This window comes from Eurytemora carolleeae, unplaced genomic scaffold (assembly GCF_000591075.1).
Source record: "Eurytemora carolleeae unplaced genomic scaffold, Eaff_2.0 scaffold880, whole genome shotgun sequence".
NCBI classification, from domain to species: domain Eukaryota; kingdom Metazoa; phylum Arthropoda; class Copepoda; order Calanoida; family Temoridae; genus Eurytemora; species Eurytemora carolleeae.
Genome location: NW_019396794.1, coordinates 1 through 24,182, shown reverse-complemented (window position 1 = coordinate 24,182; position 24,182 = coordinate 1). Strand labels below are relative to the sequence as shown.

The 24,182-nt window shown below is 33.0% G+C and overlaps 2 protein-coding genes and 2 non-coding genes across 4 annotated transcripts; all 4 read left to right on the top strand.

Annotated features, from left to right (window-relative positions):
• Positions 1-972: 972 nt before the first annotated feature.
• On the top strand, positions 973-10,699 carry LOC111708754 (stress-induced-phosphoprotein 1). Its single transcript, XM_023482216.1, has 12 exons — positions 973-1,975; positions 2,631-2,711; positions 4,216-4,335; positions 5,144-5,215; positions 6,712-6,797; positions 7,758-7,824; positions 8,264-8,332; positions 8,748-8,819; positions 9,199-9,280; positions 9,753-9,856; positions 10,315-10,362; positions 10,442-10,699. The coding sequence occupies exons 1-12, from the start codon at positions 1,883-1,885 to the stop codon at positions 10,529-10,531; spliced, it is 984 nt and encodes a 327-aa protein (XP_023337984.1). The 5' UTR covers positions 973-1,882; the 3' UTR covers positions 10,532-10,699.
• Positions 10,700-10,715: 16 nt separating this feature from the next.
• LOC111708753 (uncharacterized) lies at positions 10,716-21,522 on the top strand. The gene is made up of 16 exons (XM_023482214.1): positions 10,716-10,802; positions 12,766-13,321; positions 13,626-13,849; positions 14,259-14,334; positions 14,436-14,693; positions 15,135-15,177; positions 15,394-15,440; positions 15,642-15,699; positions 16,173-16,260; positions 17,276-17,325; positions 17,846-17,933; positions 18,572-18,635; positions 18,795-18,837; positions 19,646-19,688; positions 20,000-20,039; positions 21,430-21,522. Exons 1-16 carry the CDS (start codon positions 10,765-10,767, stop codon positions 21,505-21,507), a joined length of 1,794 nt encoding a protein of 597 aa, XP_023337982.1. The 5' UTR covers positions 10,716-10,764; the 3' UTR covers positions 21,508-21,522.
• Positions 21,523-21,816: 294 nt separating this feature from the next.
• On the top strand, positions 21,817-21,957 carry LOC111708760 (U4 spliceosomal RNA). The gene has a single exon (XR_002766729.1). It is a non-coding gene; the product is annotated as a U4 spliceosomal RNA (small nuclear RNA).
• Positions 21,958-23,045: 1,088 nt separating this feature from the next.
• Positions 23,046-23,164, top strand: LOC111708761 (U5 spliceosomal RNA). The gene has a single exon (XR_002766730.1). It is a non-coding gene; the product is annotated as a U5 spliceosomal RNA (small nuclear RNA).
• Positions 23,165-24,182: the final 1,018 nt, after the last annotated feature.

Sequence of the window (24,182 nt, the reverse complement as noted above, 5' to 3'; positions counted from 1 at the left end):
AACCCTGAACTAGCCGGTATTAGATGGTATTAAAAAACCTTAGGTGGTAATGTAGCAAGTCGTGCCGGGACAATTATAGGCCTGCTTAGCCTATCCAGTGAGAGCTTGAAAGCAGTCTGTATTTATCTAGTTAGTGGCATAGATATTGGCATAAATAATAATAATAATAATAATATATATTTAGATAAGTATGAAGGTTGCAGACCTGCCTCCAGTGACGTCAAGCTTGGTCAGTACGTCTTTAATAGGATTAAGGTATTATTTTTAATGAAATAATACCCGTGGATTATCAAAAAATTCTAATATTTTAGCCTATTTTATCCTCGGGGTACCCATGGGGGTACCCAAATAAGATTAGTCAATTTGGTCCAGCCGATTTGCCAGCTATAGCTAACATGTGTATATATATATTAGCCAAGAACTTTATTTAGATAACTTTTATAACGCTTAACAAGAAAAAATTAAAATTTGATATTAACAGGCAAGTTTTAATTATTTTTTGGTACTTATTACCTTTAAATCCTTTTATTACCCCTAACAAATGTATCACCCGCCTCGCATGATAAGGCTCATGGCAATTTTATATCCAAAAAGGATCCGGATCTTGGATCCGCATTGGGAAAAAACGGATCCGGATCCAGGTAATTTCTTTCGGATTTAATAAATATTTTTGTGTTTAGTTGATATTTTGCTTCTTAGATCCGGAACCGTGGAGTCGCATATTTTTGCGGAACTGGATCTATGAAGCCAAAAGTTTGCGGATCCACCGAATCCGGATCCTAAGCACTGCAAAAAAAAATAAAAGTCTGAATCGATTGGTTTAAATTGTTTTAGGAACTAGACGTGGAGAGGAATTATTATGACAACACAACTTATTGCTTCTGTGACTTTGATCATTGGTGTAACAACAGCAACACCATATTTGTCTCAACCGCTGTTCTCCTTGCAACAGCACTACTAGCCTTTATAGTTTAGAACAATAGCAACAGCATATTTGTCTCGATAGCTGTTCTCCTTACAACAGCACTACTGGCCTTTATAGTTTAGAACAACAGCAACAGCATAATAGTCTCAAGAGTTGTTCTTTTTACAACAGCACTACTAATTGTATTGCCAGCAACAGCACTTCAAAGTTGATGAGATACGTTTAAATCTAGTATTAAAAAGATCTGATTCTTATTAATGAGTACTGTAAACTCGAAATTTTCTTGAAAGAAATATGCAAAAAAATCATCATTAAGTCAGGAAAATGTTTTGCAAGAATTGATCTGAAGCTGTGAGTTTAACATTCCGTCCATTTTAAACATTATGTATTCTTTGAACCCCAGTTAAAATATGTTTTGATCTATCATGAGATGAATTCAATGATAGTTTAGTATTACAATATACAATATGCCATGTCTATGTAAATATTAAAATTAAGAAATTTTCTTGCAACTATAAGTATACTCAAATATGGATCTCCCACTCCTCCCTCAAGTACAAAGCACAAGTAATGAGCATTTAGAAAATATATTTTTTACAATTTTACATTTTTTAAAACGCTAATTTTGAAAATTTGTACATACTTGACAACTTTACATATTTTTGTTAACTAAAGACTGGTTATTTCAAGAGACTCCATTTATTGAGTGGCATGTTCGATTCGATAACAATGGATATCTCATTCATTCTTGATGAAATGGTACCGCTGTGAATCGGAAATGAGATGAAATGGTACCGTTGTGAATCGGAAATGACCCTTTTTAAATGGATAGTTCCATGAAATTACAAGTGAACAGTCTAATATAAAGTAGTAAAATTACGGGTTTGCTAGGGTTTAAAACCCTATTAATCCCTAAATAAATCCCTGTACTATACGTGATATATTGCAGAAAATAAAATGGATGTTGAAGGTGCGCTGAAGGAGAAGGAGCTGGGTAACCAGGCCTACAAGAAAAAGGATTTCCAGACCGCCATCAAACACTACACCAAAGTAAGATTTATTTTACAAAACTGGAAATTATAAATTATCATAAATGAGACTTATTAAGCACATTTATAAATCACTAGGATTTTAAAGCGCTTTGCGCGCATCTTTTCCTTCAATTGTGAACATGATCTCTTTGTTAACATTGTGAATCAAAACAGATTTGCGGACTTTATATAAAAAAGAATCGCGGATTTTCAACATTTTAAAAAATCGAATTTTGTTAGAAGCAAAATTTTAGAAAATTTGTTCATCAATTAACTTTCCCTGGGGTCACGCGAGGTCCCACAAAAAATTTGGACCCGATCGGTTCAGCCGTTTTAATGTTCATTGGATACAAACAAACAGACAGACAGACAAGCATAGTACATATATATAGATAAATTTAGTACTAATTCGTCTCTTATATCGAATGTTAATTGATAAGTGGATTCATTAACATTTCGTGATACGATTATACAAAATATTTTATTTTTATAAGATATGAAAACGTAAAAAAAAACCTGGACGGATGAATAGCATAGGACAAGGTTTTTCCAATCTACGGATTTAGGACAAGTTTTTTCCATTCTACGGATTTTGAAGAAGTTTCACATTTTACATAACACAATCTAGAATTTTACAATTTTCTTAACATTTAAACTAATGATTTGATATGAAGGCAATCGAGCTGGACAACACAGAGTTGACATTTCACAACAACCTCGCCGCCGTCTACTTCGAGATGAAGGAGTACGACAAGGTAAATTTTATCAGATTGTTCTCCCCAANCCCCGCCTAAAATTTTTAAAAAATAGTTATTGTCAGTGGGACACAACAAATTGTGGAAAAGGAAGACGTAATTTTAATGTACTGTCATTGAAATTTCAAATGACCTTCTAGTTACAGAGGGACATTTCCAATTCACAACGGTACCCTTTAAATTGTTAGATGTTCATAATTTACTGAAGATGCGCAAGTTTTTTCTACCCTGATAAATGATATGTGTTAAGTTCCATTCGTTCTTGATCTCTATCTGAAATGGTCAAGTCACTTTAAAATCAAATTAATTTTAAAAGAGAAGATGATAGATAACGCATGCTTGAAAGATAAACGTTGTAATTCAAAAATGCAACTCTTTAAATGACGAAGTCACTTGAAATTGATTCTACAACTTTCATTAAGCAATCTTATGCGTATTTGTTTCTGTTACAGACCAAATAGTTTTGCCTTGTATTCACTGCAAACCAGCTGTGTTCCATATTCACTGGACCCTTTATTAAAATTTTAACATTCTCTTTCCCTCCCCTACCTTTCCTTTCCACCCATACCTTTCCCTCCCCTTCCTTTCTCTTCCCTACCTTTCNTTATTTGGTATAAAGGTTGAAAGTGAGATTAAGAAGGCTGCTGAGCTCTAATATATATTATACTATTGGATATAAAGGTTGAAAGTGAGACCAAGAAGGCTGCTGAGCTCTAATATATATATTATACTATTGGATATAAAGGTTAAAAGTGAGATCAAGAAGGCTGCTGAGCTCTAATATATATTATATTATTGGATTAAAGGTTGAAAGTGAGATTAAGAAGGCTGATGAGCTCTGATATATATTATACTATTGGATATCCTCCCCTACCTTTCCCTTCCCTACCTTTCCCTCCCCTACCTTTCCCTTCTCTACCTTTCCCTTCCCCAACTTCATTTTCCTTCAAAGCCTCCCTTCCTTACCCATCTCTACTTTTCCCCATTTATACCTTTTCCTTCCCTACCTTTCTCCTTCCCTTTTTCCTTCCCCTTTTTCCTTTCCCTTTTTTCTTCCCCTTTTTTCTTCCACTTTTTTCTTCCCCTTTTTCCATCCCCTTTTTTCTCCTTTTTTTCCTCCCCCTTTTCCTTTCCCTTTACCTCATCTTCTGTCTTTGCTTTCTTTCCTTATCTTACACCTATGTAATTTAAATCAAAACAGTCGTCTGAGATTTAGCTAGTTCATATTCTTGCTCGCTTCTGATACCCAACTTAGACTAGCTTCCCCTCCTCCTCTACGATAAAATTTGCAACGCGCTGAAGAGCAAAAGATGTTATTTTTACAGGGGTGTGTATTTTCTCGAAATTTTTTTCCCTCTTTTGAAACCCATCTATTTCCCCCAGAAGTGATGCACATTTTGGTTTTTTTTTCTCACTAAATTTGGGAAAATAAATGACTTCTTGGAGAAAGTTGCCTTGTAATCCTTAAAATGTACACCCTCTGTCTAGAAACTTGTTGTTCTAGACGATTAAAGAGTGTGAGACTGCTATTGAAGTAGGAAGAGAGAACCGGGCAGATTTTAAACTAATAGCCAAGGCATATAACCGGCTCGCGACAGCACACAAGAAACTTGGAGATCTTCAGGTAATGTGGGGGGGGGGGTTTAATGAGATTTAGAAGTGATAGGATTGGTGTTCTATGCAACCAGTGCTTAGGATCCGGATCCGCATAAATATTTGGATCCACGGATCCGGATCCAAAAAAAATCTTTTTCTCTCTAAACCCAAATCTGAACGGTTGATAAGAGAGATCATCTAAAATGTCCTTATCTTTTCAAGGTTCATCAAGGTTTAGCATAAAAATAAGTGGAAAATATAGAGGGGAAAAATTCTTAAATTCTAAAATCAGTAAGAAATAGTGATGACCTGGATCCGGATCCTATTCTGCATAAAATCAAATGGATTCTAACCACTTTATTTAACTATACCATGACGTATGAGGATGGCTTTAGAACTAGTCCTGGGCAGGCCGTTCTTTCCGTCATTTTAAATATTTAAGTTATTTAGGTCTTCAGGCTTACAAATGTCAACGATATTTGAAAAATTGCAAGATCTTACTATATCAAAACTTTTAAACTTAACTTTTTTTGGTGAGTATTTGAATGAAAAAAAAATCTAAAATATTTGGCTAGGATATTGAATAATAATATGTAAACTAAACTAATTTTGAAACGAAAAGAAACTAATAAGTGTGACAGAATAAAAAGTAACTCTATAAAAAATGGTTCTATAAAAGTCTGATATTCAAACTAAGAATTCTGTTGGATCAAATAGTTTAAAATATGAAAGGTTTATACCATCTGATCGCCAAGATTTAGGGACAAGTAAAATGTTATCATCGAGTATTGAAAAGGGGGTTAAAAAAATATTTATTATATATAAATCATATTTAGGCGGCGAAGGTTGGATATGAGAAGGCACTAACTGAACACAGAACACCGGAGTACAGACAGAATCTGTCCGAGGTAACCACAGACTAGATATACACAGACTGCTCATTAACTCTCACGGACTAGGCTAAGCAGGCCTATAGTTGTACCGGCACGACCGCTTTATTTCCACGAAAGGTTTTTGACAGCCATCTAATGGCCACTTGTTAAATGTAATGCTCATTCAGGGGTTAAGTTTTACATTTTTAAAGAAATGCTCTAACTTCTTACATAAAATTTATGAATTTAGTCTATTTTTGAAGTTTTTGTATTTCATATCCAAAAGAATTTTAAACATACCTGAATGCAGACGTCTGTTTATTGGCAGTTGTACACAATGGAACCTGCTGTGGAAAATACCGCATATTCTTTAATAGATCTCTGTAATCGCATATCCCAGCAACATACGTTAACGCTAAAATAATTATAAAATCCTATTTAAAAACTAATATATATATAAATGCTGTTAAAAATGTTGAAGAATGTTAGACATTAGTGGTATCTACAATATACATTCACATTTCCAAGAAGGTGAAATGCAAATTTATTTTTAGAAGTTAATCTTAAAATATGGTTATTTTTATCTTTACTGTAAAAGGCGTAAAAGAATGATCTTAAAGTAGATGGGAATGATTTGTCCAGCTTAACATATTATTAGATATTAAGGTAGAAAGTGAGATTAAGAAGGCTGCTGAGCTCTAATATATATTATACTACTGGATATAAAGGTAGAAAGAGAGATTAAGAAGGCTGCTGAGCTCTAATATATATTATACTATTGGATATAAAGGTAAAAAGAGAGATTAAGAAGGCTGCTGAGCTCTAATATATATATTATATTATTGGATATAAAGGTTGAAAGTGAGATTAAGAAGGCTGCTGAGCTCTAATATATTTCATATCATTGGATATAAAGGTAGAAAGTGAGATTAAGAAGGCTGCTGAGCTCTAATATATATATTATACTATTGGATATAAAGGTTGAAAGTGAGATTAAGAAAGCTGCTGAGCTCTAATATATATTATATTATTGGATATAAAGGTAGAAAGTGAGATTAAGAAGGCTGCTGAGCTCCAATATATATCATATTATTGGATTTAAAGGTTGAAAGTGAGATTAAGAAGGCTGCTGAGCTCTAATATATATATTATACTATTGGATATTAAGGTTAAAAGTGAGATTAAGAAGGCTGCTGAGCTCTAATATATATTATTGGATTAAAGGTTGAAAGTGAGATTAAGAAGGCTGCTGAGCTCTAATATATATTATACTATTGGATATAAAGGTTGAAAGTGAGACCAAGAAGGCTGCTGAGCTCTAATATATATTATATTATTGGATTAAAGGTTGAAAGTGAGATTAAGAAGGCTGATGAGCTCTGATATATATTATACTATTGGATATAAAGGTTGAAAGTGAGATTAAGAAGGCTGCTGAGCTCTAATATATATTATATTATTGGATTAAAGGTTGAAAGTGAGATTAAGAAGGCTGCTGAGGTCAAATATATATTATATTATTGGATATAAAGGTTGAAAGTGAGATTAAGAAGGCTGCTGAGCTGGCGTATATCAACCCGGAATTAGCAGATCAGGAGAAACAAAAAGGAAACGAGAGGTAAAAAATGGCGTCCCTCTTGGACACCCAACAAAATAGTTTTTTCCAACATGATAACATTAAAAAGGGTTGTTTGCTATTAGGGCCCTTTACGCCCCCTTTCTTTAAATTTGAAGTTACTATTTTCAAGCGTTTTCAAATTTGCTAAGAGTTTGTTTTTAATTGCAGGGTGGCCAAAATGTACGGATTTTATAAAATGGTTTTATTTTTCTTAAATGTACGGATTGTAGGGATTTTTTCGAAAATTGTACTGATTGTACGGATTTTTAAAAAAATGTACGGATTTTTTTCCAAAAAAATGTACGGATTGTATTGTGTTTTTTTTTCGAAAATTGTACGGATTGTACGGATTTTTTTTCGAAAATTGTACAGATTGTACGGATTTTTTCTGTAATTGGTGCATTTTCAAAAATAAAAAATTTCTTTGAAATGGGGATATGGTTAATAACGTTAATTAAGTTTTTATTCTTCTTCAACGTAATTTCTGAAAAAAATCGAATTGACGTAATTTCATGTGACCCCTAAAGTAACGGTATATAACCATACAACCTTTTAACTATAGTCAAAGCAAAAAAAAATCCCGGTCTTCTTTTTGAAAACCGATAACTTGAGATGTGATTTCTCTAAAAAAAATTAGATGCGGATGTATACAGCAGAGATAAAAAATTGTTAGAATGTAACAGATCGAAAAATCACAGTTTTGCTCAGATAAAGGAGGGAACCATTGTAGATCGGGCCTGCTGCATGTTAAAGGGAATGTTCGCGAAAAATGAATATGGGTACAGGCTGGTATCGAATCACTACTAATTTTACTTCTATCTGTTGCGCCTATCTCCTTATAGATGCAACAAGTGGAAGTGATATTAGTAACGATCCAAATCGAATTTAATTCGACTCGACCGATACCCCCTTTCATTTTTGAAATAACGTGAGCACTCCCTTTAAATTAATCTATTTTAGCTTCAAGAAAGGACAGTGGGCGGATGCTGTTAAATTCTACAGTGAAGCCATCAAACGAAACCCTAAGGAACTGACATGTTCATTAATCATTGATGAACTACATTTATATTTTAATAATCAGATCTTTGATAAATGTATGTATGTTAGTCACACTTTTGTGCGTCCTCACTGTGCATTATTTTGTGAGTCCTCATTTTGCTATTGCATTTTAATAAGTGTCTACTCTTTTGTGAAAGAAAAATGCTCATTTCTGATATATGTTGCCAGTCAAATAAAGGACATATCGGGCAATTATTTTTATTAGGTATCGAGATACGTTTGAAAACACGGGTCTGTAATCAAAATTATGGGACCCTTTTTTCTAGCTTAACAAAAATATTTTTTTTATTTAAAGATACGACACTGTTATCAAAGTTATCTTTCTAATCTAAACGAAAATAGCATCAAAACTCGTTAAAGATACTTGGTTTGAAATAATTTGAATAATGAATATTGTCGGTTTCTAGGATTCAAGAATTTACTCCAACCGCGCTGCCTGTTACACCAAACTCACTGCATTCGATCTAGCTCTAAAGGTAGTGGGGTTCAAAGGATGTTCCTATTAAAATGTCAATGTAATTTGATCTAATTTTCAATCGTCATTGTTCTTGCATAACGTAAAATTTAAATTTAAATTTTGTGCATTATGAAAAAATGTTAAAAGTTCAATTGACGCATTGCATGTCCGACTGATAACGTTATCCTCTAACATAAAGACATTCTTGTTTGTCTGTCTAAAATTTAAAGACAAAAATTGACACAATTTAAAAGATTGAACAAGACGATGTTTCCCTCAATGTTGCTCAGCTCAAGGTGTAAAAGTTACCGTGGTGAATTGCATTTTTATCTGCGGGTCTCTTTTAAATTGCATTGACAAGCCCTTAAAGTGAAACTTAAAGTTCTCTGAGTTAACCATAAAAATGTTTTTTTTTTATTCTCTCTTTCTTCTAGGATTGTGATAAAAGTATAGAATTGGATCCTGTCTTCGTCAAGGCCTATCTTAGGAAGGGAAATGTACTCAAGGTATTCATTCTTCAGAGAAACGTGTTTTTAAAAGATCAAACCCCCCCCCCCCCCGCATTCAAGTAAAAAAATTATTCGACGATGAATTTGATTTTTAAAATCTACAATACCAGTATGGACAAACAACAGCAAACAGCAACAAGTTAAAATGTTAATGGAAGTTTCGTTAAACCCGTTTTTCATAACACGGAGGCAATTCTGGCCAATAATAAGATCTGTTTGCAATCATAGATCATCAAGCATGATTGTATTCTGAGGAATTCCGATTGATTGTTTTTTCTCGAACAATTGAAAAAAGTATTAAATTTATTTTTATCTGATTAATTAATGGATGAAGTATGAATAGTTCGATTAAATTAAATGAATTATATTTATCAAGGCTATGGGACAAATCCAGAAGGCAATGGACGTGTACTCGAAGGCTATGGAACTGGATCCAGATTCGGCAGAGGCTAAGACTGGTAAGCGCGTGAATTGATAATTAAATTCTTCAAATATAGGAGGGGAGCCGGGTGGTAATGACATCCACTGGCAAAGAGGGGGGATGACACCCACTGGGTAGTGGGTAGAATTTCTTTCTGTTTTGTTACTTTCAGCAAAAAGAAATTTCCTCTACCGCAACCATTTCTAATNTTTGAAGAGGGGGTATGATCTTTCAAGAAAATATATAAGCCAAGAATTAAGATATTTCTGAGAGTGAAGTTTATACTTTGTTGCAATAACAATTTTCTTCCGCAGATTTGGAATTTTTAGGGTTTTAACCACGGAATTAAGGGTGCTAAATGATTTTAAGTGGAATTTACTGTAGTAAAAAGTATGGGTAACTATTTGTATATTGATGGTTGATGCCCGAGGTTTCATGTTTTTCGCAAGGTGTAGTGGGATTTTAAAAATACCTACGGAAACGCACCAATTGAGCTCTGTTTTGTTTAGGATACAAGGATTGTGCAGTACGCCAGTACAGTACTGGAGGTGGTGACCCTGAGAAGACGAGAGAGAGAGCCATGAACGACCCTGAAGTTCAGCAGATTATGGGGGTAAGCAGACATTTTGAGTATGCGTGGGGGGAAATAGTTCAAAAAATGGTTGAAAAATAAAAATTAAATTGATATCATTTTTATACTCTTATTACTTGAATTCATCTATTTTCCCTCATTCATATTCCATTTCATATTTCATACTTTATTTAAACTACAAAGCACAAGAGTATAAAAATTTAAAAAATCACAATTTACTGTGTAGTTTGGACCCGCCTAACCAGTGTAGGTTATTTTAATTTGATCAGCAAAAAAACTTTTTTCCTCCGCGCAGGGGTCTTAATGGCTGGAAGGATGCTTTTAGAGGAAATATACACCTTTGGCTGGGTAGCCTTGGGTCAAGGGCCGGGAAGAAATTAGTCCTCACTTGGTGGTGGTCTTTTTATTAATAGATCCATATCAGAATACAGTAAAATTCGCTTTTTTATTTCTGAATTATGTAATTATGGTATGTTTAGGATCCAGCGATGAGAATGATTTTAGAACAGATGCAGAGTGACCCTCAGGTAATTTTTTTTTTTTTTTTGATGAAAAGCATCATACATTTATGTGTTTTAATTTATAACTTAATATATTTTTATCCAGGCTGTAAGTGAGCATCTGAAGAATCCTGAAATTATGAAGAAAATCATGAAACTGAAGGATTCAGGGCTCATCTCCATGCAGTATCGTTAAACCCTCGAAACAATGCGGGGAAATCCGCGAAACTACAGTTACCGGATTTTTTGCCTTTAATTCTCATTTTTTATTTGCTTTAATTAGCGCTGCGAAGTTTCACATCTTGTCCCTAAGTCAATATAAAGGCAGTTTGTGTTGAAAACTAATAAAGAAAAAATTGGAAAATTATGAGTTTGAATATTTCATATTTTTTGTAACGATTTTATGTTCATAGATCTTCTAGAATCACAATGGCAGAGCGTTATAGCGAATTGGATGAAGAAGATAGGTACGATTTTCAAGATATTATTAATATATGGTGAGGATTATGTATGCCGGATTGTTAAAGGAAACACAAGCGTAATTTCAAGTGACCTTTCATGCATATAGGACAATGTCCGATTTACAACCTTACCCTTTAAAGCTTTGTCTGATTAATTCCGGATTAGATATCCAGGGTTTTCTTTATATAAAATTTTCATTTGGGGTCTCCGTAAAAGTGCGGCTCAGGGATACAATGGAAAAATTCACAGAAATAAATTTTCAGAGTCAGGAAAACGAAGTTATCTTCCACAAGTTTCATGGTATTGTTATAAATCGAGCAGTGATACTTTCGCACTGAGGTTTTCTTGAATAGTCAGTCCCTTAACACATATTCTTAAAATGCCATGAACGTGAAATTCTTCTTTTTCTGTGAATTGGCGGTTAAAATCATACTTTATTCAGAATAGTTGGATTACAATTATATAGGTTCCATATAACCTACTCACGGTTCACGTCTAAATTTTTTGAACATGCAGACTGGGTTAACTTTGTGTTTGATTTTAGTAAAAAGGTTCATTTCTCCCTATTTTCCCATTTCGATCAAAGCTTTTTCTCAAATACGTTACCCCGTCGAAATTATATATACAACTTATGCTCGGAAGAAAAACTATCTAAAATAGATGATAGAATTCAATGTTCCCAAATATCTTAACTATTAAAGGGAGAGTTCACGAAAAATGAAAGGGGGTATTGGCTTACGGCGAAAAAAGACGCTTTAGATCGCTACTAGTCTTACTTCGATCTGTTGCGTCTAAAAGAAGAAAATAGTTTAAAACGACTTTTTTAAAATAATATTTCGCTGGCGCAGAAGTAACTCTCATATGATGAAAAAATAAAAATAAAAACTATTACGTCGAAAAATTTTCGATGATTATAGTTGGTAATATCTGAATGATTTGTTTGGAATTAAAATGATTATTTTACGATCCAAGTTGAATGTTTCAACTTTCTGAATTTGTATGGACACTCTTAATTTTGAGTCGTTCTCAACAATTTTCCTCTTACAGACGCAACAGATAGGAGTAATATTAGTAGCAATTAAAAGAGCAAATTTTTCGCCCTAAGCCTATACTCCTTTTCGTTTTTCGCGAACACTCCCTTTAATAGTAAAGCTACATTTAACGTTTAAATATATATTCAAAACAGTCCCGTTTACATACTTAAAGAAATCCTTGAAAACTTGTTTCCCTAAGCCAATGTGTGTCAGAAATGAAAGAGAAAAATAGAATTTATTATGCAGCATTTCAGTACCTGATACTAATGAAATCTATGTCAGTCTCTGAATTGAATCACTGTTTCAGTAAAAGATTTTGTATAGATAGCATCCAAACCTAACTATCACGTAAGGATTAAAGCGGGGCCGGCTACTTCACCTGTCCCCTGATTCCTCAGGCATTCTGCCTGAATGCTTTTTTACCTATGCCAGACTAAATTTATATTTAGACCTACAATTTCTGTCAATGAATTTTAACATTCTGTAGCTCTTTTGAAAGTCCTAATCATAAGTAAGCAGAATGCACAGTTTTTGCGAAGTAATTTTTGCACGAGACGCCTGGAATTTATACTTTTTTTATTTATTTTTTTTTTGGATAGAGATAGTTTTTTAAAATTTTGCAAATTTTTTTGGCATATTTTAGTCCACTGTGTCAAGGGCTTTTCAAAAGTATATAATTTATCATAGATCGTGCCCTTTTTGTTTTTGCACATTTTTTGATAAAAAACTTTATTTTGCAATGAATATATGAAATTTTGCAATTGTACACAATTTTTTTTGCAAATTATTAAAGTAGAGCCCAAGGGTTTTCCAAAAATGTATCAAATGTTATACGTTTGTATCACAATAAGGAAATAGAGATAGTCAGATTTTGTTTTCTGGCAAAGGGACAGTAGGAAGTCTATTATTATCATTTCAGTTGTCTGTATTTCAGAAATTTGTCCAGAGACAACTTATTCTCAAATATTCTATCTTCTACGTTGGAGAAGGAGGGGAATGAATGTATTCCATCTGGAGATGATCTCATCTCTTCATCAGATCTGACCCCATTCACCCCACTGCAAGACACCTCCTTCATTAATGATGAATCATCATCAGTGGACCCAATCTCTATTTCAGTTGCATCATGTCCTAATTCTGGGGATCAGTACATGCTTCCAGAGCTTACTACAGATCTATTTGAGATAGAGGAAGCATTTTCTAACCAAGTAACCGGTCTTCATGATGAAATAGAAACTGCATATTATTGTAACCCTTCACTAGACTCCAGTGCAATGGATACAGATTTTATCAGATCCCCTGTTTCAGCAGCATTTTCACAAGAATCAATAGTGCCTGAAACGTTAGAAAATGAGTCAACTTCAGATCGTTCTGTTTCCTTTCAATCTTGTCATAATGAAATATCTAACCCAGTCACCCTGATCCCACGAGAAGTATCTAACTCTGTACTCTACAACTCCTCTTATCAAAACACGACATACAGTCAACAGGGAAGAATACCTAGATGTTGAAATTATGTTAATTTTGAAAAATCTTTTCTTTCATTTCAACCGCAATGGAAATTTTTACATACAAGTATTAGTATGTTTTGATGCCATTTTGTGTTAGAAGTTTTTTAAACTATTGTTTTCCTTAAAAGTAAATTTGTCCTACAAAAATTCAAAAATTCTTTAAAAATATGTTATGATGCCTAAACTTCTCTTTTCTTTCTATTGTCATATTACCCATCCTAATACCATTTGGCTAACAACAATGCATTGATTCAATAATTATTTAGCTATACTTCAAATTAAGAGTGGATTGTCAGTGCCTAATTTTGAAGACTGGAATTCAAATTCGTCAGACTCTTCTATGCCCACTTCCTCATTTGCCACCCCAAGAATAAATAGACCACCAGATCCTTCACTTGCGCCTCAATACCCTAGATATCCTACTTCCCCTTTTCCAAGATTACACTTACCAGGAGCTTTTCCATCCCAGTCTCAGCAACAGAGCATCCAGTCTTTAGACCCTTCCAGGCACTTGCTCAGCAGTTAAAAAATTTTACCATATTATTTTTTAAATGGCTAATTTGATTTGTTTAAGAAATAAAAGTTAGTCTATAACAAGCTTTTTAAACAAAATTTTACTTCTGAAATACAAAATCTCTCAAAATGATTCTTTGTTAGCGAAATGATACCAATCAAAGTGGGTAAAATGATTTTTGAAGGATATTTAGAGTAAATATTCACTCCCGGTAATTGAAATGTTTTAAGGTATCAATTTTTTTGTTAGTCTTAGAAAAGCAATTATTTACATTTTCTATGGGATCAGCTAAAAAGTATGAAACCCAAGCACCAACAATCAACACATAATAAGTCTTCAGTATTGTAGCCATAATTTTACACTAGTTGTAACACTTGTGAAACTGAACTTTGTTTCCTTCAGAAATTACGATAGTCTACCACTGATGCCGATATTTCTACCTCCGCCCTTTTTTCTTCCATTCTCCTCTTCCCAACAGGATCAAAACCATTCTTATTTAACAAATTTTTCTTCTTACGGTAAACAATGTGAGAAATTGACATGTTATTTTTGTTTCATCTTTAATGGTTAATGATGAAGGATGAGAAAAACGGAGCATATCCCCAGTTCCCACCTGGGTTCCCAATGCCGGCCGGTTTTCCTTCAATGTTACCAAGATTTCCAGTTCATATGGGTCAATCTTTTTTTCCTCCAGGATTCCTTCTGGGAGGTGGACAGTTTCATATACCTTCAGTATTTTCCTCTCCTAATAATCTTCCGCCAAGACCATCAACTTTTTCTAATCAAGAAGATGGATATGGTAAAGCTCCTTATGACTCTCCCTTGGGGTACCCTGAGGTATAAAAATAATTGTATGCTTGTTTTGAATTATAATCAAATTGATGATTAATATTGATTTTTAAAAATTGTAAATGACTGTAAGATTGTTTTAATATTTAAGAATTCCCTGCTATCTTTATGCAATTTAGTTATTTTTAAGATTTTAACTGTTTCCTTAACTGAATCTTTAGCTGGAATAATAATTGGTCAATTATTATTAAACATTCATTGTCCAGAAAGACTTGAAAAGGAAGGGGTTAAAATATTACTTGTTTAAAGTTTACTTGTTTCCTTAAAGTCAAGGTTTATGTCATAGGATAGGTTACATTGAATTTCAGGGGTTTTACTGCAGCCACAAACCCAGGTCTGTTTAGGTTATAGTGTTTAAGATTTGAGGATGAATGATATGTTATGACATAAATTATTTGTCTTTTTGTGATTCTCTAAATTCTTTTTAAGGAATGTCCTCCAGAGCCAATTTTTCCTGAGAATAGAGTTCAAGGTTACGGATAGGATTTGATAAAAATAAATATAATTGAGGCTCAATATTTTGTACTAAGAGGGAAATAGAATGATAAGGAATAAATTATTCAATATATGGAATTGACCATTCAATAAATTGGCAGTTTCAGTCCAAATACAATTTGTACTGCAAATTTTATAACTAACCAATGAACTCTCCTTTTTTAACTTTCAACATCCTATTCATTTTGATCAGAACCGGCATTTTCCGGTCAATGGCATGAATCCACTTCTACTGCCCAGGTAAATAATAGACACCTTTTTTAGGCAATCAAAAACCCATTAAAAATGTAACACTAAAAATATGCTATAAGTCCCTTTAATTTATTCAGAATTGTTATTTAAAAATCTTCTTTGTTCATAAAATTTTCATTCCACAAAATTCCCTGTTAATGAAATACTTATGAAATAACACCATCATTATGTGTTCCCATTGTTCTCTAGGAGGCTGTTCAACCTTTGCCTTCAAGAGCAGGTGTAGTTCTCAAGAAACCTACAGCAGGTATTTTCACTGAACAATGTTAGATATCTTCATAGTTGCAAATCTTTTTATTCCGACAAAGACAACAACTCGTACAAAAGAAAATCAAAGATATTCACATTTTCCTAAGGCTATCCCAAATCATACATCTATGTCTGGCAAATTTTCTCATCATTAATCCAAGTTTTAAAATAAATCATTTTTAGTTCATAAAAACAGATATTTTCCACGCCTCAACTTTAATTTACTATTAGCCCAGCCCTATTTTGTAATTATTCTTATGGATTCTTTAGCAGGGGTATATATTATCTTATATATATTATTTTTTTTCCTAAAAAGGTATGATTATACAGACTAAAAATAAATGGCTTTTAGGAAAAATAAATGAATTTTCGGATAAAAGAGATCAAAAGGGAAAACTTGCCCTTTGATGTCCTCATGAGCATCAACAATCCTTTTGGTAATTCTTTAAAATAAATACCCCTGGTTTTCAGATATTGTGCATCAAGCATTGTCACTGGATGTTCTCTCAGAGCCCTCATCTGTGATAAGATCCTCCATCCTGTCATCTAAAACATCCAGGTTGCTCATAGGTTTTTTTTCCTAAGAAACTCTTTAGGCGTTCAGGTTTAAACAGAACAAGAAAACTGACTCAAAACTAAGCTGCCTTTTAGACTTAAATGCTTGAGCATAGGGACAAATTGTTTTTTGTTGTTGTTTTTTTTTCCTTCAAAACGTTAAAAATTAATTTCAGCAATGCTCAAATTAAAGAAAATGTAAATTATCTTTCGATCTATATATTTTTAAAATCTGTAGCACTCATGAAAATAAAGGCCCCAATAGTTTTTAAATCATTAGGGTAAAACCGAGTTTTTCTTTAAATATCTACATAACTAGAAAAAAATATACAAAGAGCAATGCTTTTTAGAATCTACATTTTATGAACAATATTTTTTGTTTGTCTACTTATTGTAAAAGCTATATATAGCAAAGGCCCCAGCCATTCCAGAATTTGTTGAGAAAAAAATCTTTAAATAAAAGCCATTTTCTCCCTGATATTTGATTGTAAAAAAAAAGTATTATGCAAGTGTGGAAGATACTATAGATGGACTACCGTGTGTAAATAATCGAATTAGTCCTGTATTAAGTAGAAATTGACAATCGATGGAAGATCATTCCCGAAAGACTGTTTGGGGGAGGTTCGCAAAAATGTAAAAATGAGGTTTGGGAGCTGTGTTAGGGAGGTTGCCTTCCCTCCCTCCTGGGAGCGTTTTATTGAAATGATTTACTCATTTTTAAATGAGATTTAAGTCTTTAAAAAATTATTCCCAGGTTATCACAATGCTCTAGCATTATTTTAGTTTTTAAATGAGTTTATAGGTACCAATGTTTTAACAAAAGTAGACTTGATGTAAGATTGTAATTGTTTTCATTTTGCTAGGTGGGATTTCTCAATTAAAAGTAACAATTATTTCAAAACTTAAAAAATTTGCATCTTTAATATAAACAGATCATGAAGAAATCATAATGCATCAATCCCAAGCACTGTTAAACATTACATTGTCTAAAGACAATTATTTGATTATATTTTTTACAGGAAAACTGATGAAAAGCTATGCTCCGGAGTCTTCTCTGATACAGATGAAGGGGTGTATTAGTTCTTTGCTCTATTTTAATCCTAGAGAGAGTGGGTATTGCAACCACAACAACTTGTAATCCCTTCCACACAAACCAGCCTCAACCATTTGTACTACTTTTATATTATTAATTTTATTCACTTCTATCTATTAAGAGACAAAAAAAATGTGAATAACAGTATTTAAAAATCATGTTGCCCTTTCAGGAAATAAAATTAGCAGAATTACAAATAGTTGTGGTACCGGATTCTTAATTGTTTTGTGGGTTTGTCGCAAAGAAGATATATGTGAGGATTACAAATAGTTGTGGTACCGGATTCTTAATTGTTTTGTGGGTTTGTCGCAAAGAAGATATATGTATGTGAGGATTACAAATTGTGTTGCCCCCCCCCCCCCTCCCTTAAAAAACGAAAGATAACTTTGCATAAACATAAAAACCATTCAATGAAAATGTCAACTATGAGATTTTATTTGTGAAATGAATGATATTTGTTGGCTTATTCTAAAACTATTTACAACCTTGAATACAGACCTTGATGCTTCCAAAGAAAATGAAATGCCATCAACTCCTCGAACAGATCAGTTGGGACAATGTCCTTCATTCGAAGTTCTCTATAGGTGAGTGTCATTTGGGGATTGTAGGGGAGTTTGCAGGGTTGTATAGTGTTTTGTCAGTGACCCCCCCCCCCCCCTCCAGTGAGAAAGTGTGAAAGGAGAGAGCAATAAGAAAGTGTTGCCCAAGAAAAAAAGAAACTATTAAGAAAAATCAATTTAATTTGAATATTCTTCCTCAAAAATAGCAACAACGGTAAAAGGAAAAGAATTCAATTTTGTTTGATTTTTCTTCTCTCATAGTTTGTGAAAAATAAAAGAGGAAAACGTATTCAATTCTAATTGAATTTTCTTCCCCATAAGTTTCCAAGAAAGTCAGATTAGCGAAGGTTATTCAGCTTAAATTGTCTTCCTCACAAGTGTCTGGGAAAATCGAAAAAGATTGAAAAAGTTTGATATGCGATGAATTTTCTTTCCCTCAAGTTCCCAAGCAAATAAAAAAGGATTTCAGGACAACATCAGCCTCAATTAGAAACTGTTACTTCAAAGATAGTAATGTTGGTATTAAATACAACGATTTTTTTTAGGGAGGGCTATGAATGTGAAGTCATCATGTGACTTCAGGGTTTAAAGTGTAAAGTGAAGGGATTGTATAGATCTCGCTGGAACTGGAAGTATTTAATTTACCTTGTGCTGTTTTCTAGGGAAGATATATCAGACTCTGATACAGATACAAGAATAGTTAACACGCCATTCAGGCACTCAAAGGAAAAATATCATTTTTAACTTTTATTCAAAAGGAATAAATTCTATAAAATCTTATTTAAAAACCCTCTTTTTAAAATTGAAAAAGAAAGTCTCTGCTAAATATTTGGATTGGATTGAACATAGTTTTTACCTTTTTATACTTTATTTGATATTTCTAAGAACTCCGAGCCAATTACTGGGACAGTATCGGAGAGGAGAAAAGGTATAGTTATTTTATTATTAATATTGTTCAATGTTCAGTGGTTAATGTCACTAGAGAAATAGTTGAACCGGTCATGCTGGAGGTACATTCTTTCTTTATAAATTAAAACCTACTATGCAGACCAAAACTAATGAATCAAGTTATTTGTTCCACTTATAAGCTTTTGACTACTGCACAAGAGAAGTAGTTTAAGAAGTCACTACTTGTTCAGCTTCTGAACTTGAACTGGCGCACAAGTAAAGTGATTCATCTAAATCACTGCCATGGTTTACCTATATTTATAATTCGGTGATGGTGATGGTGATGGACCAAACCTCGGTGAGTAAAAAAAAGTAGATGTTAGTTCCACATTTTATTGAAAATAAATTTCGGTCTGGGTTGACGCTCGTCAATTCTAACGATACAATAACCATTATAATTGAAAATAAAAAATGTTAACAAGAAAATAAACAAACAAAAAAGATTATTTAATAAAAATGGTTTATACTACTAGCATTTAATTACATAAAGTAACCCACGAGTTAAAGGGTCTGTTTTTGTAATTTCAAGTGATCCTAAAATTTAAAAAAAAGGAGCATGCACGATTTACAATGGCTCCCAGGAAACCTTTATCTTATCAAAACTGCGAAACGTAAATTATTTTTTATAGCTCATGGAAAGTTTTGAATTCTGAAAATTAACCATGAGATTTTTGCAAATTTTTCTCTATATAATATGTCGCTTAAAATTACCAAGTTACAGGCCCTGCAAGAATCGCACATAAATAGACTGAGTAATTACATAATTTTATACTTCATTGTTTTTTCAGTTTGGGATATCCATGTACCTCTTCTTCCATCTAGATCCTCTAGGAATTCCATTACTTTCTCTCTTAACAAATTCACATGTTCTTAAAGAATTGAGCATTGTTTTCTGTCTTTTAAACATCTAATTCATTCTGGGGCTTTTTTTGGCTTCAAAAAGTCTCAATAAAAATCTGTGTTTTGAATATTGCTATTTTACTTTAGATCTAAATGATGTCGATTTTTGAATCGTTCGAACAAAGAATGGTTTTTGGCAGTCAGATGCAGCTTCTAAGCACAATGATTGGGTCACACTTAGTAAAAAGTAACATGTGCGTCATATATTATAAACGTTATTTGTTAATTGATGGAATTTCAAGGTTTTTTGGAGATCCAGTTTCCCCTGTTGTAGATTGCAAGGTGATTAAATTATTAAAAGTTGATGTAACCCCCCCCCTCCCTCAAAAAAAGTTCTAGTTTCGGCAGCTGATGAGGGACATGCCCGATTCACAACGGTACCCTAGAAACCTTTATCCTATAATTTTTTTCTTGAAAAGCGTCACTTCTGAATTGTTCTGAATTGTTTTCCTGCAGTATAGATTTGAAAATAATTAGTTTTCAAAATTAGAAAAAAAAGCATGCCTATTGTATACTTGATTGCAGGCAACAACTTTAAGGGTACCGTCAGGGGCGGATACAGGATTTAAGTGAGGGGGGGGGGGCAAGATTTTTTAGGAACAAAAAAATTCATAATTAGGAACAAAAAATAACGCCGCAGGTGAAATTTTTGTTTGACTTAAAAGACTCAAAAAGAGTCAAAATTAATGACTAAAGACTAAATAATTAGATTTTTAACTTATCACACATTATAGTTTATTAAGACAGATATTTTCCTGTTTTGCACTAGGGTTTCTTTCCCTTAAGCATGCTATTAAGAAGCTATTCTGAAAATAGGAACAAATAAATTCCAAATTCAGGGGGGGCGAATGTCCCCCCGGCCCCCCCCTGTATCCGCCCCTCGGTACCGTACTGCCATCGGACTTTTTTAATTTTGAACATTTTCTCTTTGAATACATTGTAAAAAAACGTCGAATTTTGTTGGAGGGAAATTTTTGAAATTTTGATCATCCATAAACCTTCCCTGGGTTTACGTGCTGTCCGACACAAAATTTGGGCCCGATCGGTTCAGCCGGTTTGACGTTTATTGGATACAAAGGGACAGACTGACAGACAAAAAAAGTATATATCATATAAATTTGGCTTGTCTGGGTGTTTGATTGTTTGTTTGTATCCAATAAACGTCAAAACGACTGAACCGATCAGGCTCAAATTTTTTGTGGGACATCACGTGACCACAGGGAAGGTTTATGAATGATAAAAATTTTTTAAAAATGTGTTTTAAAGGTTTTTAATTTTGTAACAAAATTTAAATTCTTTAAAATCCGCGAATTTTTTTTTAAAAATCCGCAAAATGTTTTTCTTCTTTGTTTAAAAATGTAAAGAAAAAGCACATGTTCACAATTTAAATAGAAGATGGGCGCGAAGGGCCCTAAAAGCCTAGAAAGAAGGGCGCGAAGCGCCTTGAATTTCTAGTTTAGATAAGTAAAATAAATACTACAAAAAAAAAATCTTTTTAACATATAATGGCAATTCTATTATATCAGAATATTATATATATATAGACTGGTCTACAGAATTATCTGATTGGAGGTTGACTGTTTTTTTTATGTATTTAAACCCGATCGAGAAATTTTAATAATTCACAATTATTCTACATTACCAAAATATCTGAACGATCCCTATGTTTTAGGACTGTTGTGAAAACTTAGGAACTAAAAGTTCTACAAGCCAGGTATATGAGTGCGGGGATCGGTGCAGTAACAGTTAGACACGTTTTGAACATAATTCCACCAATGAGAGCAGATATAGCTATCATCGGACCAATGAGAACTAAGGTTGTAGGAAGTGTAAATAGTTGAGAAAGATACCGCTAGAGGGACATGGGAAAATCTCTTTGATTCTTGAAAAAATGCAATTTAGAATTAACGATTCTTTTCATGATTATTTTTTCTTTCGCAAAATTTTAATTTGCTTTTAATTTATTAACATTTTTATTTGTTTATTAATGTTTTAGTTTCGGACAGAAACTTATTTTGTCTTATGAACTTACTTATTTTAAAATGAAACTTTTACAGTTAACTTTGCGCAGTGGCGATACAGTAACCAATGATCGAATAGAGAGGTGCTGTTATTGCTAGTTGAAAACTATAACCAATGCCCCGCCTAGTTGATGTGAAATATCGTTGGCTAAGGCAATTTCTGAAGGCTCTTACGGGAGCAAATAATCATAATAAGACATCTACTAAATACTGAGTAGACGTGGTTCCTAATATTTCAATTAAAGAGTATTGTGCGTCATTATACTAATGGCCTTTACGTATAATGATCAGTATTCAAAGTTAATTTAATTTAAAATTAATTAGCTTCATTTTAAAAATAGTTCAGATACTATTGCTTTTTCTTTCCAGGAGGGCTCAGCACTCGTTTGGGAATAAAATCCACTCAGATAATATAGATTTTACTAATTCATGGGGGGGGGGGGGGTTCAATAGCTCCCACCCCACGTTGTATGATGCCTTTGAGCTAAACTGATAATGAAGTAAAATTATACATTATAGTCAAATAGATAATCACGTAAATAGGTGGCAACAGAGAAATGGACCAATTATACACGACGTCAAAAGTGTCAATTATAACAAGGAAAACGAAATTTTCTCTCAGATGACATTTTTTCCAAGATTAAATAAATAAAATGTAAAAAATAGAAAAGAAGGAACGTTGCCATCTATTGTACTAGAATATTTTATATAGTTAAATTAACCATGAACAAAATTATAACTACAATTTCATTAAAACAAATAAAATTTAAAGCAAATATGGGAATAAAAAATGTTATTAATCAAATCTTTTAAAGTTTTGGTTTAAATATAGAATTAAAAGATTTCAACTCAACCATATCAATGTTTGAATGTAGGACTGTGACTTAGTATGATAGATAGATAGAAACATTGAAAACGTTTCTGCTCTATATCAGCTGTTGTGTCGGTTTATAAGCATGGCCAATGGGAGATGTTCAATATTAGAATGAACCAATGAGAGCTCAAACAGAGATTATTCCGGTTGCTTTGACAATACCCTAAAATGGGCAAAATTATACCAAAAGATGGCAGCACTTTAGGGTAGAGTTAAATGCATTTTCTTCAAATTAAGATAAAATAAAAACATAAGTAAAAAAGATTGGTGAAATAAGATCAATTTTAATTTGATTCTTCAAGAAGAAAGATAGTTATGAAAAAGATATTAAAAAAACACAGCTAAAAATGGCTACCCTGGAAACAAATACTTCACTGTGCTTCTTCATTATCATACTCAAGCCTTCCACACATACCGAATAAATCTTTCGCCTTTTACTAAAGATTTCCGTGTATGGGGGGCAACAATTGAGACTAAGTCTATTTATCTTCGAGCTACCTTTACGGTAGCTTCCTTAGCCATTAAATCCACAACAGTAAATCGATCCATATTTACTTCTCATTATTTCAAAAATGGTTTCTACTAAAGTCCTTTAAGTAGATTTATGATCTAAACATTTTCAAAATAGAAGCTATTCCCTAAGAATGTGAATTATGTCGAAATATAAGTTACTAGCTGATTTGCCCCACATTGCCCATTGAAAAATTTGTTTCGAATTTTAAGGGAAAAAAATTGATTTTAAAAAAGTAGAATTTTTTACCCATGTTACTCCCAGGGTACCAATGGGTTCCATAAAAAAATTTCAGCCCATTCGCAGCTTAGCTATAAACATCTATATAAATATATATACAAATATATATACATGAGCGAAGAGCTTTATTATATAGATATTTCTTTTATTCTAAAGCAAAATGAAAATTAATAAATTATAAGCTGCAATCTAAAGAGAGGAGATGCATTATCAAAAATAAGTAGGAAATATACATTTAAACTATGTGGGGGGCTTAAAATGCTATGAATGAAACCTTAAAATCACAACTGCCATTTTAATTTGTCAGGAAAAGCTATTGAATTTGAAGTCCCCCTTGAAAATTTGTGAGCTCCTTATTTATTTGTGAGCACTTCAACGTGGGACATTTTCTCATTGGTCAGATATTGGGAACTAAGTCATGATTGGTTTCTGGAAACCTGAAAATTGTTTTCTAAACGTCCCAGAAGGTGACACCACCAGTTCCATACATAAATGTATAATTAAACAGGCCTGGAACTCAAATTTATATTTAGATTTCACCTGGTAATTTTTCTATCTTATATAAAATTCAAAAAGTTTGCAATGCATGAGAACTAGTTTTCTTTTATAGTATTATATTTAAACCCCTACTTGTTTCGTCTACACTCCCACTCATAGAGAACGCAATCATTTCTAGGAGGATATAGGTATCCATCCTTTAAGCTGATGTCGTTTGAAGGTATTTTTTCGACCAAACCTATACTAGCGTCGTCCCCCGTCTATAACCGACCTGGTACGAC

Coding starts and splice junctions, on each gene's coding strand:
- LOC111708754 (XM_023482216.1), top strand. CDS start 1,883: ATGGATGTTGAAGGTGCGCTGAAGGAGAAGGAGCTGGGTAACCAGGCC. Junction 6,798..7,757: donor AAACAAAAAGGAAACGAGAG/GTAAAAAATGGC, acceptor AATCTATTTTAG/CTTCAAGAAAGGACAGTGGG. Junction 8,333..8,747: donor CATTCGATCTAGCTCTAAAG/GTAGTGGGGTTC, acceptor TCTTTCTTCTAG/GATTGTGATAAAAGTATAGA.
- LOC111708753 (XM_023482214.1), top strand. CDS start 10,765: ATGGCAGAGCGTTATAGCGAATTGGATGAAGAAGATAG. Junction 14,335..14,435: donor CATTCTCCTCTTCCCAACAG/GATCAAAACCAT, acceptor TTAATGATGAAG/GATGAGAAAAACGGAGCATA. Junction 18,838..19,645: donor AGTATCGGAGAGGAGAAAAG/GTATAGTTATTT, acceptor TTGTTTTTTCAG/TTTGGGATATCCATGTACCT.